This window comes from Poromitra crassiceps, assembly GCF_964638095.1.
Source record: "Poromitra crassiceps genome assembly, chromosome: 8".
Taxonomy (NCBI): domain Eukaryota; kingdom Metazoa; phylum Chordata; class Actinopteri; order Beryciformes; family Melamphaidae; genus Poromitra; species Poromitra crassiceps.
This window is the reverse complement of record NC_139629.1, coordinates 17010527-17031405: the sequence shown is the minus strand read 5'-3', so window position 1 is coordinate 17031405 and position 20879 is coordinate 17010527. Positions and strand designations below refer to the sequence as shown.

The 20879-nt window shown below is 42.9% G+C and overlaps 1 protein-coding gene across 1 annotated transcript in view; it reads left to right on the top strand.

The window, feature by feature from the left end:
* The window catches only part of LOC310780852 (carboxyl-terminal PDZ ligand of neuronal nitric oxide synthase protein), a 91603-nt gene that overhangs the window by 25583 nt on the left and 45141 nt on the right, over positions 1-20879 (top strand). The window contains exons 3-7 of the mRNA XM_083641360.1: positions 6360-6452; positions 7231-7289; positions 9936-10044; positions 10629-10770; positions 15574-15752. Coding sequence (XP_083497486.1) covers positions 6360-6452; positions 7231-7289; positions 9936-10044; positions 10629-10770; positions 15574-15752 — 582 coding nt within the window. The remainder of the gene's footprint in view (positions 1-6359; positions 6453-7230; positions 7290-9935; positions 10045-10628; positions 10771-15573; positions 15753-20879) is intronic.

The window sequence follows — 20879 nt, the reverse complement described above, 5'->3', positions numbered from 1 at the left end:
TACTCATCGTGCCACAAAGAGACTTGTTTGAGAATGTCACAGCAGGTTATATTGTCTTTCCTTGCGCAGATAATAGCATATTAACAAATACAATTGCTTCTCCTCTAGTCTGATCTTGTCATATCTTTCTGTCCGCTCTTGTTTAAAGGGGCGATTTAGAACACTTTCACTGCTAAAGTGATAGTGTCACAAAACAAGATATGCGTTCAGTATATAAGTACTTATTTGACTTATACATGTCAGAATCAGAATCACTTTTATTGCCACAGTATGCAAGTTACATACGAGGAATTTGTCTTAGTGTCTGTCTGTATGCAGCGTAGCGGTCACATCAATATACAGAGATAAGAAGTAGGAAGATAACTAAAGACAATCACAAAGTTGCAAGTGCAATCAAATCGAGTAAATATATACAATATGTACATGAGTGGTGAAGTGTTCTGTGGATGATAAATATGAATTTACGTTGAATTTACATGAGATTTACAGACTGAGTTAAATAGAGGTTAAATAGGCAGTGGATTTACATGAATTTACAGTCGGAGTTAAATAAGAGTTTACATTAAATGTACATGAAATTTACAGGCTAAGTTAAATAGGCATTAAATGTGCAGGGAATTTACATGAATTTACAGTCCCAGTTAAACAGGCATTAAATTAGATATGAGTTCCAGTTTTATGGGGGGGGGGGGAGTTCAGTTGAGTTTAGAAGGAGGTAGTGAGTTTGTGTGTGGGGGGGGGTGTTGTTGGTGAGGCCCTTGGCGGAAGGGGTTTCCGGGCCTTGTTGGTGAGGCTGATGGCGGTTGGGGAGAAGCTGGTCTTGTGGCGGGTGGTTCTGGTCTTGGCAGACCTCAGTCTCTTGCCGTGGGGGAGTGTCTTAAAGAGTTTGTGGCCAGGGTGGGAGGGGGGAGTGTCTTAAAGAGTTTGTGGCCAGGGTGGGAGGGGTCAGCCATGATCTTGCGAGACCGATGTCATGTATAATGTGATGCAATGAGCTTTTTTTTTTTTACCGTTTAATTACCATTATGTGTGTTTGTTATGCATTTGTCAATGACAATGTCATGAGAATGTCAGAGATAGGGAGAAAAGAGACTGAGGTATATTCACCTTATTCTTTGCCCACACATGGACGCTTCCGCATTACGTCATTTTGTAATAGTATTTCCGTTTTGACTTGCCAAAAACCCCGCAGGCAAAATGGCCGCGCACACTCCGCTCCTAAAGTGGCAAAATTACTCCCCCATAAACTAACATATTTTGGCCAATACGTATGTAACATACAAAATAAAACAACCCGTAATATCTTAATTTTATGTAGAATGCAGAGGACATGTAACTGTTTAGTTAAACTTGCATTCCAGGAATATTGTGCTCTTAAGATGACGTTAGTGGAGTCGAGGCTGTTGCGTCCTGAAACCCACATAGGTTGCGTGCGATTCGAGGCGTAACCTATGTGTGGTTTGGCGTAACCTATGTGCGATTCGGCTTATTAAATAAAGTGACGGTGCACTTCCTGCTGTGTTGCATTATGGGATCAAAGCTTGTATTGAGAGAGCCAGCTTTCCTCCTCTTCATCATTTCCCCAACACAAACGCACAGTCATCAGTATTCCGTCCGACACGTCTCTAATAGATCACAGAGTGGACCGGCGCTGACCTAAATGGGTTTGGGCGTCTGGGAAGACTGATGAGGCGGACCGGACCGCTCAGAACCGCCCGCGTCCAATCGGGGGACCGATTATTTTTGAACTTTTGCTTTGAGCTTAGATTGTGCTCCTCCAGCAGAGGTGTCACTCACCAATGGGCTTATCGTTTCGAGGGTCTTAAGACACATTTTCTGCAAAGTGCATCTTCTAACTTAAGCCCATGTCCCTTGCATGACTGTTCAATACATATATTAGTCATGCACTTTTCCTTAGTGCTCATGTATTATTCTCTGCAGAGATCTCCTCGGTGCTGACGAAGACCAAGCTCTACTCTCAAATACATTTGACGGGTTTTTAACGACTCGGGGGGGATCTCGCACCATGAGCGTTTCATTGTTTGTGCCACCGTTGATCAAGAAGAAGGGGAAAAACAGAACAATGCAAAGTGCATTAAAGTCTGAATATTTCACAACACGTTTTTGCACTTAAGCAAAAGAAAAAGATTTTCAATTTTCATACGTGGATGAAGTCGCAAAATCCCTTTTTGCTCCAGCAGAACGCTGGCCATAAACTGAATTATAAAAGACCATACTGTAGGTGTTTAAGTGTTTTGACGCAAATAGCGTTGTGTAACAGAAGGTGTGCATTAGGGCTGTCAATCTCCCTCTATAATCAAATTCGAATTTCAGTGCTTTATACATTTTAATATTCGAATTATATTCGAATATTTTAATTAATTTTTAATTGAATTAAAAAAAAAAAAAAAAAAAAAAAATTTGGTCTGAGTGAATTGTTGTCTTCTCTTATGTTATGTTCTGATTCTAAATATAGCTGAATCTTTGGGTTTGACCAAGTAAAACTTTTTCTAAGCATTTTACCAAATGTAGATGGAAAAGTGAATGGTGGATGAATATTCAAAATAATATTAGGCTTATCACAAATAGTCCAGCAATGATGTTTATTTAAGAAAACATGTTCCTTGTACATTCATTGCATTAGAAAATAGGTCAGATAACCAGAGCTTAGTTAATATTCATCAGTGATGTATTGGTGCTGTCTGAAATGCTAAAATAAAATAATTGATAATAAAAAAAGACACAGCCTTTGTTTGAGCTCCTATCCATTAAACAAATAAGTAAACTTTGCCAAAACAACAATGAGCCATGAACAAAAAAAAAATCAGTCACGTATTGCACTTAAGAGCTACATGTTTACATTCAGTATAGTAGCTTCAACAGTCAACTTCAGTTAACAATGAATGAACATACATTTTAAGAGCTACAGGTAGGTTTACATCAGTATAGCAGCTTCAACAGTCAACTTCAGTTAACACTCTTTTCTTCAAGTATGTTGTCAGAACTTGTCACTCTTCTAGTGTTCTAAAAAAAAAAAAAAAAAAAAAATCGTTAAAAAAAAAAAATTATAATCGAATTTCGTTCATAATTATTAAATTCGAATAATATTCGAATATCAAAATTCGTTTCAACAGCCCTAGTGTGCATGGTGTGATTTTCGCAGTTCAGTGTATTAGCCGTTGTGGATGTGTGTGCGTGTGTGTTTCTTTACATGCAAACGTCACATAAATTGTGTGTGCGTGTGTGTGCGTGTGTGTGTGTGTGTGTGTGTGTGTGTGTGTGTGTGTGTGCAGTAGCGGCTGGTGCATTTTTGTCCAGGGAGGGCTATACCAAATATAGGCCTGGACAATGGGGTTGAAATCAATATGATAATCATAAGGATTATTCTCAATATCAATATCATATGTTTCACGTATGCAAAATCAGTGTTCATCTCATTGAACTGAATGGTGATGTCAAACAAACCTTACATTTTAAAATAATATTTCCTGCCATACCTCATTTGATCAGTTTTTAAGTAACATTTGCTTGTCATCATCAATTTAGACAGCAGAAAATAACTTCATATCATCACGATGATTCTACTGAAAGACAACAATAATAGGCTATAGAATTATCATCCACTCCAGCCCTAAATCAAGCAAGTAGTAACGGACATTAGCGGCCTACTAGTACCTTCTGAATCATATGGGCAACAGATGAGTAGGCATATCAATCACGGAGCACATTACAGAAATAGACACAGTAACCTGGTCAGTCTGCAGCCCTCTGATCTCTACATCAAACTTCCCTCATTATCTTTAGCATCCATATTTACTTGAAAAGCACATGGCATAAACACTTTGGAAGAAGGACTTCCCACAGCATGTGAATGAGTTACATTACATTACCTATGAGGAAAGCACGTTCGTGCACGCAAATATAGAGTCCGTCAAGAATGCATTGCCATCGCTCTACCTGGCCCCACCTCCACCTGGTCGCTAGATACCAGCGCCCCGAATCCCTTTGTTTTGAGAGCGAACAGCGCATGTGCAATTTACACATATCCTGGCTTAGCACTGGTGGAAGCCAGGACGGCGTCCGTGGCAGAAAGTAGTTGACCCAAAACAGTACACATGTAGATCATTATGAATCTACATATTTATTGCAGATTATATAGTCACTATCTAATATTCACCTCGCTCATAAAAAATAATATATATATAGGCTATATATATATATATATACGTTTTATTTTCCCCTCCTTTGGGTAGGTGGGGCGGCGCCCTGGCACCCTCTAGTGGTTCAAGGTTCAAGGTTCAAGGATATTTATTGTCATTCCAAAACATGAAACATGGAAGGGAACGAAATATGAACTCAAGGTCCTGGTGGATAGATCAACTAGGATATCATAAATCATAAAATGTCATAAAAACAACTGAGTACTAAGAAAGTACTCCGGCCGGCCGCCACTGTGTGTGTGTGTGTGTATAGTTGTCTAATATTGTCTCTTTTCCTAAATGACCTCATCACATTATTACTCCCCGAGAAGCACAAATAAACACCTGGTTTATGCCCTTATTTCTAAAATATGCAGTACTAATAACCTAAATGCCAATGCTATTCCTTTTGTATTGCATTTATTGTGCAAGCATTTTTCTTTTTTACCATGTTGGGATCTTAAAATAATCTTGCTTTCCAAATTAGTTAGTGCTAAAGGCAAGTTTTGTCATTTTGGATGTTTCTACTCCTATAATAATTAGGGATGCAGCGATCCACTTTTTTCCCTTCCGATCCGATTCCGATACCTGCATTTGGATATCCCTATTATGCCGATACCAATATTTCTCTTGAATATACAGTAACAGTATAGGCAAAGATTTGGCCAATTTTTTTTTTTTTTTAAATATACCTTGCAAAAAGCAGACAAAATTAAGAAAATATACAAGGCAAAGAAGGATACTATTATACAGCGCCCGTGCTGGAATTGCAAAAAAAAAAAGAATTGGATCAGGTTTTTTGGTCTCAATCCGATCCGATCTGTGAATTAGTGCCAATATCGGCACCCGATACCGATATTGGATCGGATCGGCCCCATCCCTAATAATAATCTTTCTACTCCTATAATAATCTTTCTACTCCTATAATAATCATTTTAATGCAGTCCTTTCTGTCATGCGTCCTTTTCCCCTTATCTCACCACATTGCCTTTCCTTAGCATATGGACATTTCTCCATGTCTCCCCCTCATAGCCTGGCCAGCGGGTCTCTTTCTGTGGTCTGCTCTCTCCTCTCTCCCTCTCATAGCCTGGCCAGCGGGTCTCTTTCTGTGGTCTGTTCTCTCCTCTCTCCCCCTCATAGCCTGGCCAGCGGGTCTCTTTCTGTGGTCTGTTCTCTCCTCTCTCCCTCTCATAGCCTGGCCAGCGGGTCTCTTTCTGTGGTCTGTTCTCTCCTCTCTCCCTCTCTAAGGCTGTTCCCTCTGTAATCCGGCTCTCTCAGGACTCGCTTCTGTATAATTAGAGATCAAAACTTGAATCAGCATGGATCCAGAGCAGAGAGAGCATGCTATTTCAAATACACAGACAGTGCAAACATAGTGGAGGCAGGAGTGTATAGGAACACACAAATATGACAGCTTAGCGTTGTTGTGATAGTGAGGAGAAAATGACTTGAGGTGTTGCACACTGCACACACCCTCACACATAATCAACATTTATAATAATAATAATAATAATAATTTAATAAATGCTGATAGGAATAGGAGTGTTTCTTCTGGTTCTGCCAGACCTCAGTCTACTGCCAAGGGGGAGTGGCTCAAAGAGTTTGTTGCTTGGGTCGGAGGGTTCGGCCATGGTTTTCTGAGACCACTTCAGAGTTCTGGTGGTGTACAGGTCCTGAGTAGATGGCAGGCTGCATCCAATCACCTTTTCAGCACAGCGAACGATGCACTGCAGTGTGGAGATGTCCTTGACGGCAGCAGCAGCAGCATACTCGGCGGTGGAGGTGTAGAAGAGAACCATCGTTACTTTTGGCACTTTGGATTTCTTCAGCTGCCACAGTCAGGAAGTACATCCTCTGTTGAGCCTTCTTGGTGAGAGCTCTGATGTTCAGCTTCAGATGATGGATCAATAAACCAGTCATATAGATATTAGATATTTGATCAAACATCTCAATGCAACTTCAGGATCTACATTATACAGCCAATCACGAAAGGGGGGAGGGTCTTAAATTACATCATGAATATATTGTTAATGGTTTGGGACCAAAGGATGATGGTGACATCATCAACCTGCAGAAGGTTTTTTGTTTGTTTTCTTGAATGGCTGTGAAGTCCACAGGCCGTGACTCTGACCTGCTTCCATCTGTCTGTGTTTTTCCCAGTATGAGTTCAAGGCCAAGAACATCAAGAAGAAGAAGGTGAGCATCGTCGTTTCTGTGGACGGAGTCAAGGTGATGCTGAGGAAGAAGCAGAAGGTATGGCCGCTGCACCGATCACAGTCTGAAAGAAAGCAGAAACACCGCCGTGTGAGGAAACACCGGCTTGAGAAAGTCAACACACTTCAGCAGAGTCAACACAGACTTTCAGCTCTGAATGGACTGGAGTCACATATTAGATTCCACAGAGCTACAGATTTAATGGAGCTCATCATCTTAGAGGGATTATTTGAAAGGGGTTATTTGATTATTTGTCCTGTAATGTCATACAGTTCACTCAATGTTTGGGGGTTAACATAACATTGAATTCACAGCTGTGCTAAGTAACCAGAAAACTGACCCATTAGGTCCTGTCAACCATATAATAGAAGAGTTGTGACATCTCCATTCACTCCAATGGACCAGTTTTTTTTTTACCTCACAAAAGTTTCCCGGAAGTAAGATTCTGGATTAAGCAGCGCTGTCGAGTTGCAGCAAAATGGACCGTTTGAAAGGGTCAGACGTTTAAAGAGTCAAATTATATATTATCAGCTTTATTTTAGATTCAAGATTCCTGTCACAGTGACCCCCCCACACACACACACACACACACACACACACACAAATACAGCTTTAGCCCATTGATACCTGATGCAGCATTTGCGTGTATATCCCTCATTTGTGTGTGTATCCCTTTAAGACGCGGTTCGCAGTCTTAAAGGGATACACACACAAATGCTGCATCAGGTATCAATGGGTTAACTGTCTATTATGAAAATGTATTATCTGTCAAATGTGTTTTCGTCGGTGCTTTATCATAATGATCTTTCTCATCCAGAGGAAAGAGTGGACCTGGGATGAGAGCAAGATGATGATCATGCAGGATCCCATCTACAGGTGAGTCTCACACCTGGATCACCTGTGATCTGTTCAATCCTGACACTGTCAAAAGAAAACAAGATGGAGGCAGTGAGTGTGATGTCACCCATTGGTTTGTGAACTCCCGTTTTGAAGCCTCCGGTTTGGCATTCTGTTGCCATCGCTCTCGTGCAGCTTGCATGAGACCAGTGGTTTCCCACAGAGCCACAGCACATGCACAGCACCGCCTGCTATTGGTCGGTGAGCTGCTATCATCTATTTTCCTCTAAACGGGTCACTTATATGTTTAAACACACACACACACACACACACACACACACACACACACACACACACACATACACCCGTACAGTGTCATGAAAGGTGAAATGATTAGCTATAGAGACCAAAACCGTTTTTTGTACCAGGCTGTAAACATGTTTATTCCTACTGTAAAGTCGGGCATTTTAACATGAAGGTCAATGGGGATTTACTCGCTTTGGAGCCACCCTCAAGTGGCCATTCGAGGAACTGCAGTTTTTGGTACTAACGCATTGGCTTCAACTGTCCAAGCTGGAACTCCCCCCTCAGTTAAATCTGACTATCTTAGCCCCTTGCTCCATAAAGCCAGAAGATCTAATGATCTCTAACTGAAAAATTGCATTCTGTTCTTTCCTCTATGCCATGTGCTTGTTAGTTTTGACCGAAAGTCACGTGTATTATTTGGAGTGTACAGTAGATAACATACTGTATGGCTCTCAGTGGAGATTAAAACCACTGTGTGGATGAATTGAAGACTTGTTTAGTGCTGTAGTAGAACTTCAGCTGCTACACTGGTGGCTGCATTGACTCTAAAGGCCTGAACGTGTACTGGAACATACAGGACTAATGTGTTTGAATGTATGTGCCAAGTGCAATCACGTTCATAACCCATCCTGATGAATTATCTATGACTTGTGCTGGAGCATATGTGAAGTGTAAAGTGTGTGCCTTTCCAGGGCCTTCCTGCTCTCACACAAAGCTGTGTCAAAAGTCACTGCTGAACGGGTAGAGAAACATTGCATTTCCTTGTAAGTCCTTCAAAATAAAAGAAATCCCTTCCATTAGTTTGTCAGTGGAAATGTAGATTGGATGTAGAAGGAGTCGCAGCAGGAAATTCTTCAGCTCGGCAGTAACTTGACACGGCGGGTCCGAGCGATGAGGAAAGGTAAAAAGCAGATATTCCCGACAAAGCCAAACACAGGAGAGAAACTAAACCTCAAAGCACAGAGTTATACCGCTAGTTGTAATCTACAAAAGTACTGAGAGATAAAAACACAGAGAGGCTTTTAAAAATGTGGAGTGCTGTCCTTGTCTTTACCTAGTAAAATATTACTTTAGATGACATTTGATGACTTTCATGCTCTTTTTGTTTCTCTTTTTTCCCTCCAGACAACATTATGTTCAAGGTACATGACAGGTACTTTTCAAAAAACAAGCTCTAAAAGCATTTTGTAAAAAAACAAAAAAACATTGTACTGTATACAGAGCAGAGAGTAGTAAAAAACCAGCATGTGTGGGATTCTGTGCATTTTGAGATTTGCGCGTGTCTTTGTAAATCATGTATGTCGTTGTGGGTGGATCTCATTTGCAAAGCCACACAGTGTGTTCATGCAGATATAATGACACACAGGCTTATGGCTTTTCATGCTCATAATGTTTGGCTGCTTCCCAGCGCACATGTTTTATAGCAGCGTAGCAACTCTGACCCTTGGCTCTGCCAGTTTACTGCAGTCTGTGTCAGTTTACTGCAGTCTGTGTCAGTTTACTGCAGACTGTCAGTTTACTGCAGTCTGTGTCAGTTTACTGCAGACTGTGTCAGTTTACTGCAGACTGTCAGTTTACTGCAGACTGTGTCAGTTTACTGCAGTCTGTGTCAGTTTACTGCAGTCTGTGTCAGTTTACTGCAGTCTGTGTCAGTCCAGGCTTGGCAAGGACAAAGCCAGACAGCAATGGCACCAAATATAGCGGTAAACAGAGTTCCGTGGGGAAACCCTTCTGCCCACATGGTCACCCATTAACTTGTGTGTGTGTGTGTGTGTTAGGCATGTAACGATAACCGGTTTTAATGATAACCGTGATCAAATTCCTTACGATAACCATACCGTTTAAAATTTTCATTATCATTAAAACCGTGGTACCGTGATTACAGTGCTTTCAAAAACATGGTAAATACTGTCCATCATCAACCAAATTTGGCAACAGTCTCCCAGATGCAAAAGTGCAGCCTTGGAGAAATGATTTCAGTGATGTATCAGTCCTTTTTGGGTCTGCGTTTTCAATATAAAATGTTCTAAAATGATTTCAGTGAGTCTCTCAGTACTTTTTGAACATTTTCAGCAATTTTTGATAATTTTGGTCACGATAATCATGATGTGAACTTTTCATACCGTTACATCTCTAGTGTGTGCGTGGGGGGGGGGGGGGGTAGCATTTTTGATTGATTTATATATCATAAAGAGGTCAGTTTTTCCTCCCTTTTTGCTGTGGTAATGTTGTCACATTACTGCATGATCTGTCATTTATGAGAGCAGAAGGTATTCAGACGGTGAGGCAAAGGACGAATGAGGTTTTGTGAGTATCGTTTTCTGAATGCTTCAGATTGGCGTCATGTGTGTCATCAGTAAAGGAAAAAATGTCTTCCAGGATCTTCTATGTGTCTCATGACTCGCAAGACCTGAAGATCTTCAGCTTCATTGCTCGAGATGGCTCCAGCAATTCCTTTAGGTGTAATGTGTTCAAATCCAAGAAGAAGGTAAGAGTCCATACATGCACCTCCTCCTGACCATGAACATGCACAATCAAGTCTTTAAGAAAGTCTCAAATACATTGTCTGAACAGAAGAAGTTCAGCCACACTCTGTTCGGGCTGTTCAAATGAATTCTGAGTCTGAGATTGGTTGAGGAAAAGCAGATGCAGTAAAAAGATAAATTACAGAGCTCTTAATCACAAAATATAAATATTACCATTTATAGTTTCAGAACGTTCATTAGCTATGTTCAATCAGCAATAGACTAGTTTTGCCAGCTTTCTTTCTTTCTTTTTGTCTTTGATTTTGTCTTCAGTCCAATTCCACTTATTCTCAAGAGGTCATTAAGGTCAATAAGAAAGTCATCTTCTTCTGATTTGTGCTCATAGAATATATAACTTAAGAGTACTAGAATTTGAGAATGCACAGGCTGCAGCCAATACAGAGTATTCTCTCTCTGTCTGTCTGTCTGTCTGTCTGTCTCTCTCTCTGTCTGTCTCTCTCTGTCTCTCTCTCTCTCTCTCTGTCTGTCTCTCTGTCTGTCTCTCTGTCTGTCTCTCTCTCTCTCTGTCTCTCTCTCTCTCTGTCAGAGCCAGGCCATGCGTATTGTGCGGACGGTCGGTCAGGCCTTTGAGGTTTGTCATAAGCTCAGTCTGCAGCATGCTGAGCAGGAGGCAGACGGACAGGCGGACGGAGAGAGCGACAAGTCCACAGAGGAGGCCACCACTCATGGTGAGATGCACACACACACACGCACACACACACACACGCACACACACACACACACACCTTCTCTTACACATTCTGGACCCTCTGGACGTCACCTTCCCCGACTATGTGACAAGAAATAAGTAAGGGATAATAGGCCTACTACCTGATGATGGTAATGTACTTTCAGTTATTATTTGAATTGATGTTTGTAGATTTGAGAAAGTACTTGATTAAAAAAGGAAGGGAAAGCCTGTGACTTGTGTTGATATAGCAGCACTTTTCAAATGGATTTCAGCATGATTTCGTGACACGATCATGAGTATAAAAAGTTACCTGTGATGTGATGTCTGCCTTTGACCAGTTTTATGTCCCAAACACGCCAATTTTGAGTCCTTGGATTTCAACTAACCGGACCTTGACAGTAATTGACAAAAGATTAACAATACAATACAGTTAATGAATTAATACAATTAATTACGCTAATTGTGTTTAGTATAAATGTTACGCTGCTAGCTAACCTGGCTCGTGCTAATTCCTAGTTTACCCCACTAAGGTTAGTTAGCCCGTAAACTGGCGCTTCCCTACGTGTGTTTTAACGTGAAAGTAAGACTACCTGGGTGAATGTAATTCTATCTGAGGGGTATCATGTAAGTTTGACTCACCCAAGGCTTGTCGTTAACGTTGTCTGCTCCTGGTGTTGTTGTTCACGGCTCTGCTGCGACCAGCCCAAGCTTGAGCAGAGGAGCCCTCTTCAGCTGCTCCGTCTGTCCAACTCCACCAGCCCGCTCTCGGTCTCGGTATGGAAGTTCAGGGTTTGGGGAAAGGTGTATCACCCGTGGTCCGTGTGTGTGAGGTTGTTGCAAAAGAGTCTTGTTTGTCTCAAGAGTGCTCCTTAGCGTCCTCGCTCGTCGTGGTGTGCTCACAAGTCAAACGCCACCGTCTCCGCCGCTGTCCAGGTGCAACCTATTGGGGCTTAATCAAACTCCACTCCACCCCTTTGTGTGACGTCAGTCTCGCTCTATCAATATTCGAACCTGTCCAAACTACACCGAATCCTATTCTAACGGAACCACACCCAGCATAATGCTCTATCGTAACAATAAAACGCGCAAGTAAAATTGTGAAAAGGGGTCTTGAGAAGTGACACTGATTTCATCATCATCAAACAGGGCATTTGGCAGCCTGAGGACTGTTGACAGCGAAAGCCCGTCCAGCCTAGACTAGACTGAGGAACTGCCAAGAGAACATTGCTTCTATTCTGGCCTGTAAGGGGTTATGGCCTGAGATGTAGCTCAGCACATGCCTTCAAATCTATTAACAAGATCCTGAAATCTTACAGCCAACCGATATTTGATCTTTGTTCACAGCTAACTTAAAGAGACACCGTCCCTTTGAAAACGTGTGTTGCTGCTCAGCCTGTACCTGCTGCTTCTCTCAGCCTCAGATGACCTCAGAAGGTTGAGCTAATCCTTTCTAGACAAAAGCTCAAAGTCGGCCAAACAGAAGAACGAGCATAATGATGCCAAACTGCTTTACTAACTCTGTCTTGCTGCCAACATATTTGCATTTTCTCAGATTGTAGTGGCATGTTGGGGAAAAAAGAAGACAGAAGAAAAATCTGTTTGATTTATTCCCGAAACAATGGCGTCCAGGTAGTGTAGCGGTAGATTCCCTGCCTACCAACACGAGGGTAGCAGGTTCGCATCCTCGTGTTGACTCCGGCTTGGTCGGACTCGGGCGTCGCTACAGGCACGACTGGCTGGTGTCTGCAGGGCGAAGCCTCCTCTGGTCAGGGGGAAGGGAACTGGTGGAATAGTGTGATCCTCCCACGACGTGCTACGTCCTGCCAGTGAAGCTCCCGCTATCAGATGAAAAGAAGCGGCTGGCAACTGCGCATCTGCCGAAGGAAGCATGGTGCTAGTCTACGGCTGTCCCCAGATCGGCAGAGTGTGGAGCATATATATATATATATATATATATATATATTCCCGAAACAAACTACCTTTACATCTCTCTACAAACTACCTTTACATCTCTCTCATCTCCGATCGCTTCATGGTCTAACTTTTAGAAATTCACCCCAAATCACACACATTTGGGATATTCTATGAGATCTCCTTTTAATAACTAATGTAATATTTTTTCACTTCCATTCATTGAGCCTCCCCTGAAACTGCTTGGAGCCCCCCTGGGGAGGCCCGCCTCCCACCTCGAAAATCTCTGATTATACTCCAATTCACGGCTTAAATGGAAGCGTCTAAAGTTGGGAACATGCTGCAAAGTCAGCCTGGACTTGGAGCATTGCCGACAGCAGCTAGACCTACATACTCGAACGTCAGCTCCACCGATGCACTGTAGATGGGATAGATGCTGTTACATTGGCTGTTCTAACTCGAATAAAACTACCAACTTCGAATCCGAACAGCACTCTGGTTTGAAGGCATTTGTTCAACGGGGAGATGTTTTTCGTCTTCTCCCCACTGGACTAGATTCAGGCAGATACGGTGTTGGTCTCTAGCGTTAGGGGAGATCGAATTCCCCCCACGGAAATCAGTTTGAGTTGAGGCAATGTCAGACTGAAGAAGGAAGTGGAGTGTAATGAGTTCAGGGATCGCGGAACCGCCCGGGCCACCCGGGCCGCGGCCCGGGTACTTTTCATTTCCCCAAAAAAAAAAAAAAAAAAAAATTTTTTTTTTTTTTTTTTTTTTTAGATTTTTTTTTTTTTTTTTTTTACAATTAAACCTCATTTACTTATTACACTCGACTGGTTGTTTTTCAGATGTGATGTGAATCTAAAGTGAACTAAACAAGTCAGATCCACTATAAATGTTTTTCAGTAGATGCTGTGATGTAGCCACAAGAAAGGTGCAATATTAATGTTTTTCAGGAGATGGCGATGTTGCTAGCTATAGGTTCTAAACAAGAAATGTGGTTCAAATGTTTACAGTAGTTTTCCTTTCTTGCTGCACTACAATGTTACAATGCTGTGAGACAGGCCCGGCGTTGGAGGGGGGCCTGACCGGGCCGGGCCCCCCCATTCCCTAAACTGGCCCCCCCATTCAATTTTTTTTTTTTTTTTTTGTGTGTGCTAAAAACGTTTTTCCGTTTTTCTGTTTTAAAGTTTAAAACGGAATCTGGCTGTCATTAGGCATTGATTAACTGAATGCTATTGCTAACTGTTACTTTGAACCTCCATTTGCAATGATTCTGGCTGGATATTAATTAACTATTGTAAATTTGTCACAATGAATGCAATTTGTGCACAATGTGTAAATACATTTAATATTAATTGTTTAGGCCTATTTGTAAAGTCACAACACATTAGAGATGTGTGTAGTTCCTCATAGATTTAGCCTCTTCCTTTTGCTCTCAAATGCACCAGTTTGACGAATTTTACTTTAAAATGTACAAAATCTTCTTCCGGGGGAGAATCCCCCCGGACCCCCCTTGGCCCCCCCAAGCTAGGGGCAGGCCCCCTCTGTAATTTGGTTCTGGTGTGAGACGGAGCTAAACACAAAAGATGCAATATTAATAGTTTTTCATGAGATACTCAGTATTTAATATTAATACTAATAATAGAAAAGGAGAAGATACTGAATAATGACATCACAACAGTATAATCCTAATGTTAATTTAAAATTAAATATTCTTCTAAATATGGATAAAAGTCCAAAAAACATAAAATTTTCTTCGGCGCTGCCGAGATTCCATTCCTTACAGCACCCCCTACTTAATAATAGTTCCAGCGCGGCTGCAAAAATATGGTGGCGCATTGTGTCAAGTGTACTGGCTCGGGGAACGGTCCGGCCCCCGGTCCCTTAGGTTTCTGACAATGTGGCCCCCTGAACAATTTAGTTGAATAGCCCTGCTGTAAAACCCAGTCGCCCTCATATTCTGGTTTATTTCAAGAAAAACATTTTGGCTAGTTGAAATTAATTGGCTCGTAACTTTAAAATCTAGCAGCCATATTGGCTGGTGATAAAAAAAAAGTTGAATCTCAAACCCTGCAGTGAGAGCAGGTGGTGACATAGGAGTGAGTGAGAAAAGGAGCAAATATATGATTGTTAAGACTGAATACTGACATCACAACCGTCTAATCCTAATGTTAATTTAAAATGAGATATTCCTATATGAATCTGGCTTCAAACAACCAAAATCTTTATATGATGATAATAATAATAATCAATGATGGTGGTTCACAGACGTGTGTGTGGGGATGGGGGGGGGGCATGCCCCCCCGACGGGGGGACACGCCCCCCCGACACGCCCCCCGGCCCCCCCAAGTTCAGATGCGTTCCGCTATCCCTGAATGAGTTGACAATTCAGTCTGAGATCAGGCTATTGCATCAGAGCTGTCCAGTTACACTCAAGCCTTATCATTCAGTGTCTGTAGTTTTACTGTTCCCAACACAACTCATCAGTGTTGACCTGCAGTAAAATCACCAGTGCGAATGTGAGAATTGTTTCAATTGTCGCGTCTAAAATAAAGAGCCTGGGCCCAGTTGCACAAAGCACCTTAGGTTAAGATTTCCCTTAGAGTCCGAGTTAAGGTGTCCATAAAATAGAATGTTTAACCTTAAGGAGAAGATTTAAGGGTGTTTTGTGTGTGTGTGACTCTAAGGGAAATCTTAACCTAAGGTGCTTTGTGCAACTGGGCCCAGGTCTTCTACCTGCTCTATTTGTAAAGCGCCTTGAGATAACTCTTGTTATGATTTGGTGATATATAAATACTGTATTTGGTTGATTGATTGATTGATTGATTGATTGATTGATTGAGCTCATAAAGGCTTTACATGGCAGCAACACTGATGTTTGTGTCTGCAGGGCGTAAACTGACGGGAGCCGAGCAAGGGGAGGAAGAGGAGGGCCTAAAGGACGGTGGAGGAGGAAGAGGAGGAGTTGAAGAGCCTTCAGACGGAGCTCCGCTGTGTGAACAGGCAGTCAGTGAAATCCTCCAGAGTCTGGCTGAACTCAACATGGTCAAACCGGGACAAACCATCATAGTAAGAGAGCACGCATGCATGACACTGTGGAGCCTACAGTACAAATCAACTCCGCTGTGGAGCCTACAGTGCAAATCAACTCCACTAAATGAACTCCGCTGTGGAGCCTACAGTACAAATCAACTCCGCTGTGGGGCCTACAGCCTACAGTTTATCTGGGCATAGTGCTGCCAACAGGCTCATTGCGTCTGAGGAAACACTTTGTCATCTCCTGCAGTGCCAGACCAGATCATTGGCTGCTGTTCTTTATGTACCAGACCAGATCATTGGCTGCTGTTCTTTATGTCTAGTCACAGTTCCAAGTTGGCTAAGTAGCAAAATGACTTCAACCCTATTGCATCAGGTGAGGCATTTTTGTTCCACTGCGTTTTAGGGTTGGCAGACATTGAATGCTTATGACGTAATGTTACATTTTTATGACTATTATGCTCTTTTAACTGTATTTCTGCTTACCTTTCACTAAGATTTTGCCACTGATAAGCAGTGTTGGGGGTAACACATTACAAAAGTAACATATTATATGTAATATATTTATTATTATATTTTAACAGTAACTCGGTAATATAACTTATTACCAATAGGATTTCAGTAATATTATACCAGCTACATGCGTTCGATGCCTAGGCTCGCCCGCTGCGCGGCCTCGAGGGCCAGAGAACCCGAATATTCCTGGTGGCTGTGAAAGCAGGGACACCTAATCCCAAAACCGGAGGACGCTCCCTTTGATTTTGGAGAAACACCAACATAATCCCATTGAGAGGTTCATGAGCGTCTGCTCCATGGAGATAAGCACGGAGCAAGGGAATGGAGAAGAGAGAGAGAGGAGGAGGGAATTAGAGACTAGAATAGAGGTAGGAGGGAGTGTCAGAAAGATCTGTACACAACGAGAGGGAGGGAGGGGGGGAACCGGCAGTGTTGAGAGACAGAGAGAGACACGCTCCGGTCTTGTGTCTGGTGTCTCCAACATACCAGCATTAGAGAAAGGCTTCATGCAAGCCAATCGTGCATTCCTTTATAACTGGGAACTGGTAATCTTACGACTTCAAAGGTCATGAGCTGGGACGGTGACGTCACCAGACCTGGTATTTCCCATTCCAAACTCGTAGGACCCTCAGCAGCCACGACCTCAAAAATCCAAGATGGCTGCACCGCGCAACAACAGTAGTTATAATCGTAGTAATGTTGTTTAGCACTTCTGTTTTGTTTGTGTCTCATTAAATCAGCTGTACACACAGCACTGCCTAACTTCTATCTGTGTGGACATGTTGCTGCAGTGTTTGTATGCGCAAAATGCAGCGAAATGCCTTGTTATCAACTGTTATTGCTAACAATGGCTAGCCTGGCTAGCGACTGGATCTGACCAATGAACAGTGAACTTCCCAGCTCCAGTTTTCTGCAAATGGAACGCTAACAAAACGGATGTGACGTCATTTAGCCTCCACATCCCAGGCTCTGTGTGGGTGGAGTGCAGTTCTGAGAGTTTTGACATCCCAGCTGTGGCCAAACGCTTCTGTAGGCTAGTGAAATCTCTCTTTGTAGCTCAACAGGGCCTGTGCCCCCGTGGCACTCTGAATGCAGAGTATCAAACACACAGAGGACCTCAGGAGGTCAGTGTGGTTTTTGTTCTATAAGGTCCTCAGTTTCAATGGGAAACTGTATGAATATGATTTAATGTTCAACTTCATTGTCAGCTCCGTTTCGAAGCACATTCAGACTCGATTCCAACAAGTTAAATCAGGTTTTTTGGTATTGTACTTTCTGATTGAAACAACCCAGAAAATCAGCATTATGTAAATTTGAGGTCCAAATAAGAATTCACATGGAAGAGTGCCTAAACGTCATGTGCATGATCTCCCTTCGGCATTTATTAAAATAAATAAATAAATAAAAGAATATAATGAGAACATAAAAGGTTTTGGAAAACATTTATTTTTGAGTGTAAACCTTTTTTCCAGTGAAGATATTTGATTGGTTCTTAGGCACCAAATAAAGTATGTGTGAGCACAGATTTCTCCTATAGATAATGTAATATTACAACAGGCTATAACTTATGTTCATGTTGATTTAAGCTTTCCCCTTTACTCCCGTTTAAAGGTACATCATTAGTCTCTGTAATGACAATAATGCCATTTTCCAAACAAGAACTTTCACTTTAAAAACTGTTTCCGCATTAAAACGTGTTTTCGTCATAGCTGTCCTCAATTCATCTGTCTCCTCTCTGTTGAAGTCAACTGTTGGTGCCTTCAGACTAGTTCTCTCTGATATCCTCCCTTCTCTTGCAGTTGCAGGTGCTGCATTTCTCTGTGTGCTAGTCCTCCCTCTAGTGGTGTGATATAGGAGTTACAGCATGCACTGTTATTTTTCATGACGGCAATAGGCAATATCAACTTCTGGGATGATACCTGCATGAATTCTATTTGTTTGCCTATGACCTATAGAAAAGAGGAAGATGGTAGTTGAAGAAGTACATAGGCAAGAGGAGGCAGTAAGATGTACTAAGGCAGTGTCGCAGGCAAAGCAAGGACAGTGGGTGAACTGGGAGAGTGTAGAGAAGAGAAAGTTGAAGTGGAGAGAGTTGTGGAGCATGGAGGCCAGCAGAATTAGATTTATTCCAGGGGCTACTTATGATGTGCTGCCATCTCCCCAGAACTTAAATCAGTGGTTGGGCGAGGATGGTGCCTGCCCGTTGTGTTCTAGTGTATGTACACTGAGGCATATACTGTCAGGGTGTAAGGTCAGTCTCTCCCAGGGGCGATACACCTGGCATCACAACCAGGTGTTGAAATGTTTGGCAGCTGCAGTTGAGGAAAAGCGGCTAGAAGTAAATTCTCTAGTTGCTAGCAAAGAGACTAGACAGATCAAATTTGTACGTGAGGGAGAAAAGATTAGACCAATTAAGGTCAGGCACAAGTTAGGGCAGCTAAGTGTAGGTGGAGCCTGGGAAATGAGGGTTGACTTGAATGAACAGCTAGTCATCCCAGCATATATAGTTAGCACCCGGCTACGTCCGGACTTGTTACTGTGGTCTGAGGTAGAGAAGAGAGTTTATTTTATCGAACTCACAGTCCCGTGGGAAGATCGAGTTGAGGAGGCTTATGAGCGCAAGAAAGCTAGGTATGCTGAAATGGCAGCAGAGGCAGAGCAGCGAGGTTGGAGGGCTCGAGTGCGGCCTGTAGAGGTGGGCTGCCGTGGTTTTGTGGCAAAGTCCGTTATTGCCTTACTAACTGAGTTGGGCATTCGGGGACGGAGCCTGAAACTTGCGGTTAGCAACATGTCTCAGGCAGCAGAACGAGCAAGTGAATGGCTGTGGATAAGGAGGAAACATGCTAGCTGGGGAGCTCGCTAAGGTCAGATTGATTGTTTGTTGTTGGTCAGGATTAGCGGTCCGCATCAACAGGGCTGAATCATTGACAGTGGTGGTGTAGTCAGGAATGTCATACCGAACCGACCTGGATAGCTAGGCTTAGATAGTGAGGTAATATGCAGTTGTGCGGGGGTAGCATGGAGGGGGGTGTTTCCAGGACGCTGGATTACACCGTTAAGCCTTCTTGAGGTGTCGTGGGCCTAACTTAACGAAACGTCGGTGAAGGAAGGTGCCCACTTGAAAACCCCAATGACATGCTTCATACTGCTGTTGGCTAGGGTAGGTAACTGGTGATTTGTGTCTTGTTTATTAGTTTGTTAGCCTGTTAGCTTGTTTTATTCTGGATTGGGCTTCTAAATGTGTTTTTCCTCGGATTTTGGCACAAGGGATAGTAACATCTTGTCCTGTGTATTAATTAATAATGACTTGATCACATTTGACATTACTTTTTTTATGGTTTATCTCACCGGAGAGACACACACACACACACACACACACACACACACACACACACACACACACACACTAAACCCATTTCTCTTGGTTTGTGTTGATATCCCTGTAGACAGTAACACACAAATGCAATAGCTACACTAGGAAAGACGAGGAGGAAAAGCTGCTTAGGTAAAGCCTTATTTCTCCGGGAAGCATTTGTGCCACTAGAGATCATCTGGAACATCATCAAAATGTCCAAGGAGGAGGAGTGCAGGGAGGGAAGAGAGAGAGAGAGAGAGAGAGAGAGAGAGAGATTAAAACAGACAGAGAAAGAGTCTAGGGAGAGGGAGATAGCTGAGGCACATGTTTTGGAGAAGCTATGCAGGGTTTGATGCTTTCTGTATGGGGTCTGCTCTATTTGTCAGATGTTTGGCTCATCAGGGCTTCATTGGTTTCAGTGACTGATACTGACACTAGGTCAACGCACCAGCAACAAGACAGTGAGGTTTGAGGTGTAGGACTAACATCAGGTGTGTCTCCATCTGTGCTTCTCAATCCTGCTTATATAAATTGAGCTCCAAAAAGTGGTGAATATGTGATATTTCCCGGTCCTGAAAAAAATCTGCGATCACAGGATTTAAATAACTACAGGCCCGTCGCCCTGACGTCTGTGGTGTTGGCCCACCTGAAGGACACCTGCTGGACCACCTGCAGTGTGCCCACCGGGCAAACAGGTCAGTAGATGATGCAGTCAACGGGACATACGCACGGATCCTCTATGTGGACTTCATTTAGGCTTTAACACCATCATTCCAGACATCCTCCGCTCCAGACTCACCCACCTCGCTGTGCCAGCCTCCATCTGTCAGTGGATCATAAACTTCCTGACAGACAGGACCATGACAGGACGCAGCAAGTGAGGCTGGGGACAAATCACATCCTGCATCCGAATAATCAGAACTGGCGCCCCCCAGGGGTGTGTGCTCTCCCCCTGGTTCTTCCTCTAGTCTACACGAATGACTGCACCTCCGGGGACCCATCTGTCAAACTCCTGAAGTTTGCAGACGACACAACGGTCATCAGCCTCATCCGAGACGGTGACGAGTCTGCATACAGATGGGAAGTTGAACAGCTGGTCCTGTGGTGCTGTCAGAACAACCTGGAGCTGAACAAGCTCAAAAGTGTAGAGATGATAGTGGACTTCAGCTGGAGCCCACCAGCACTTCCTCGCCCCCATCATATCTAACAGACCTGTGGCTACTTAAATCCTACCAATTCCTGGGATCCATAATCTCCCAGGAGCTTAAGTGGGAGGCCAGCGTAGGTTC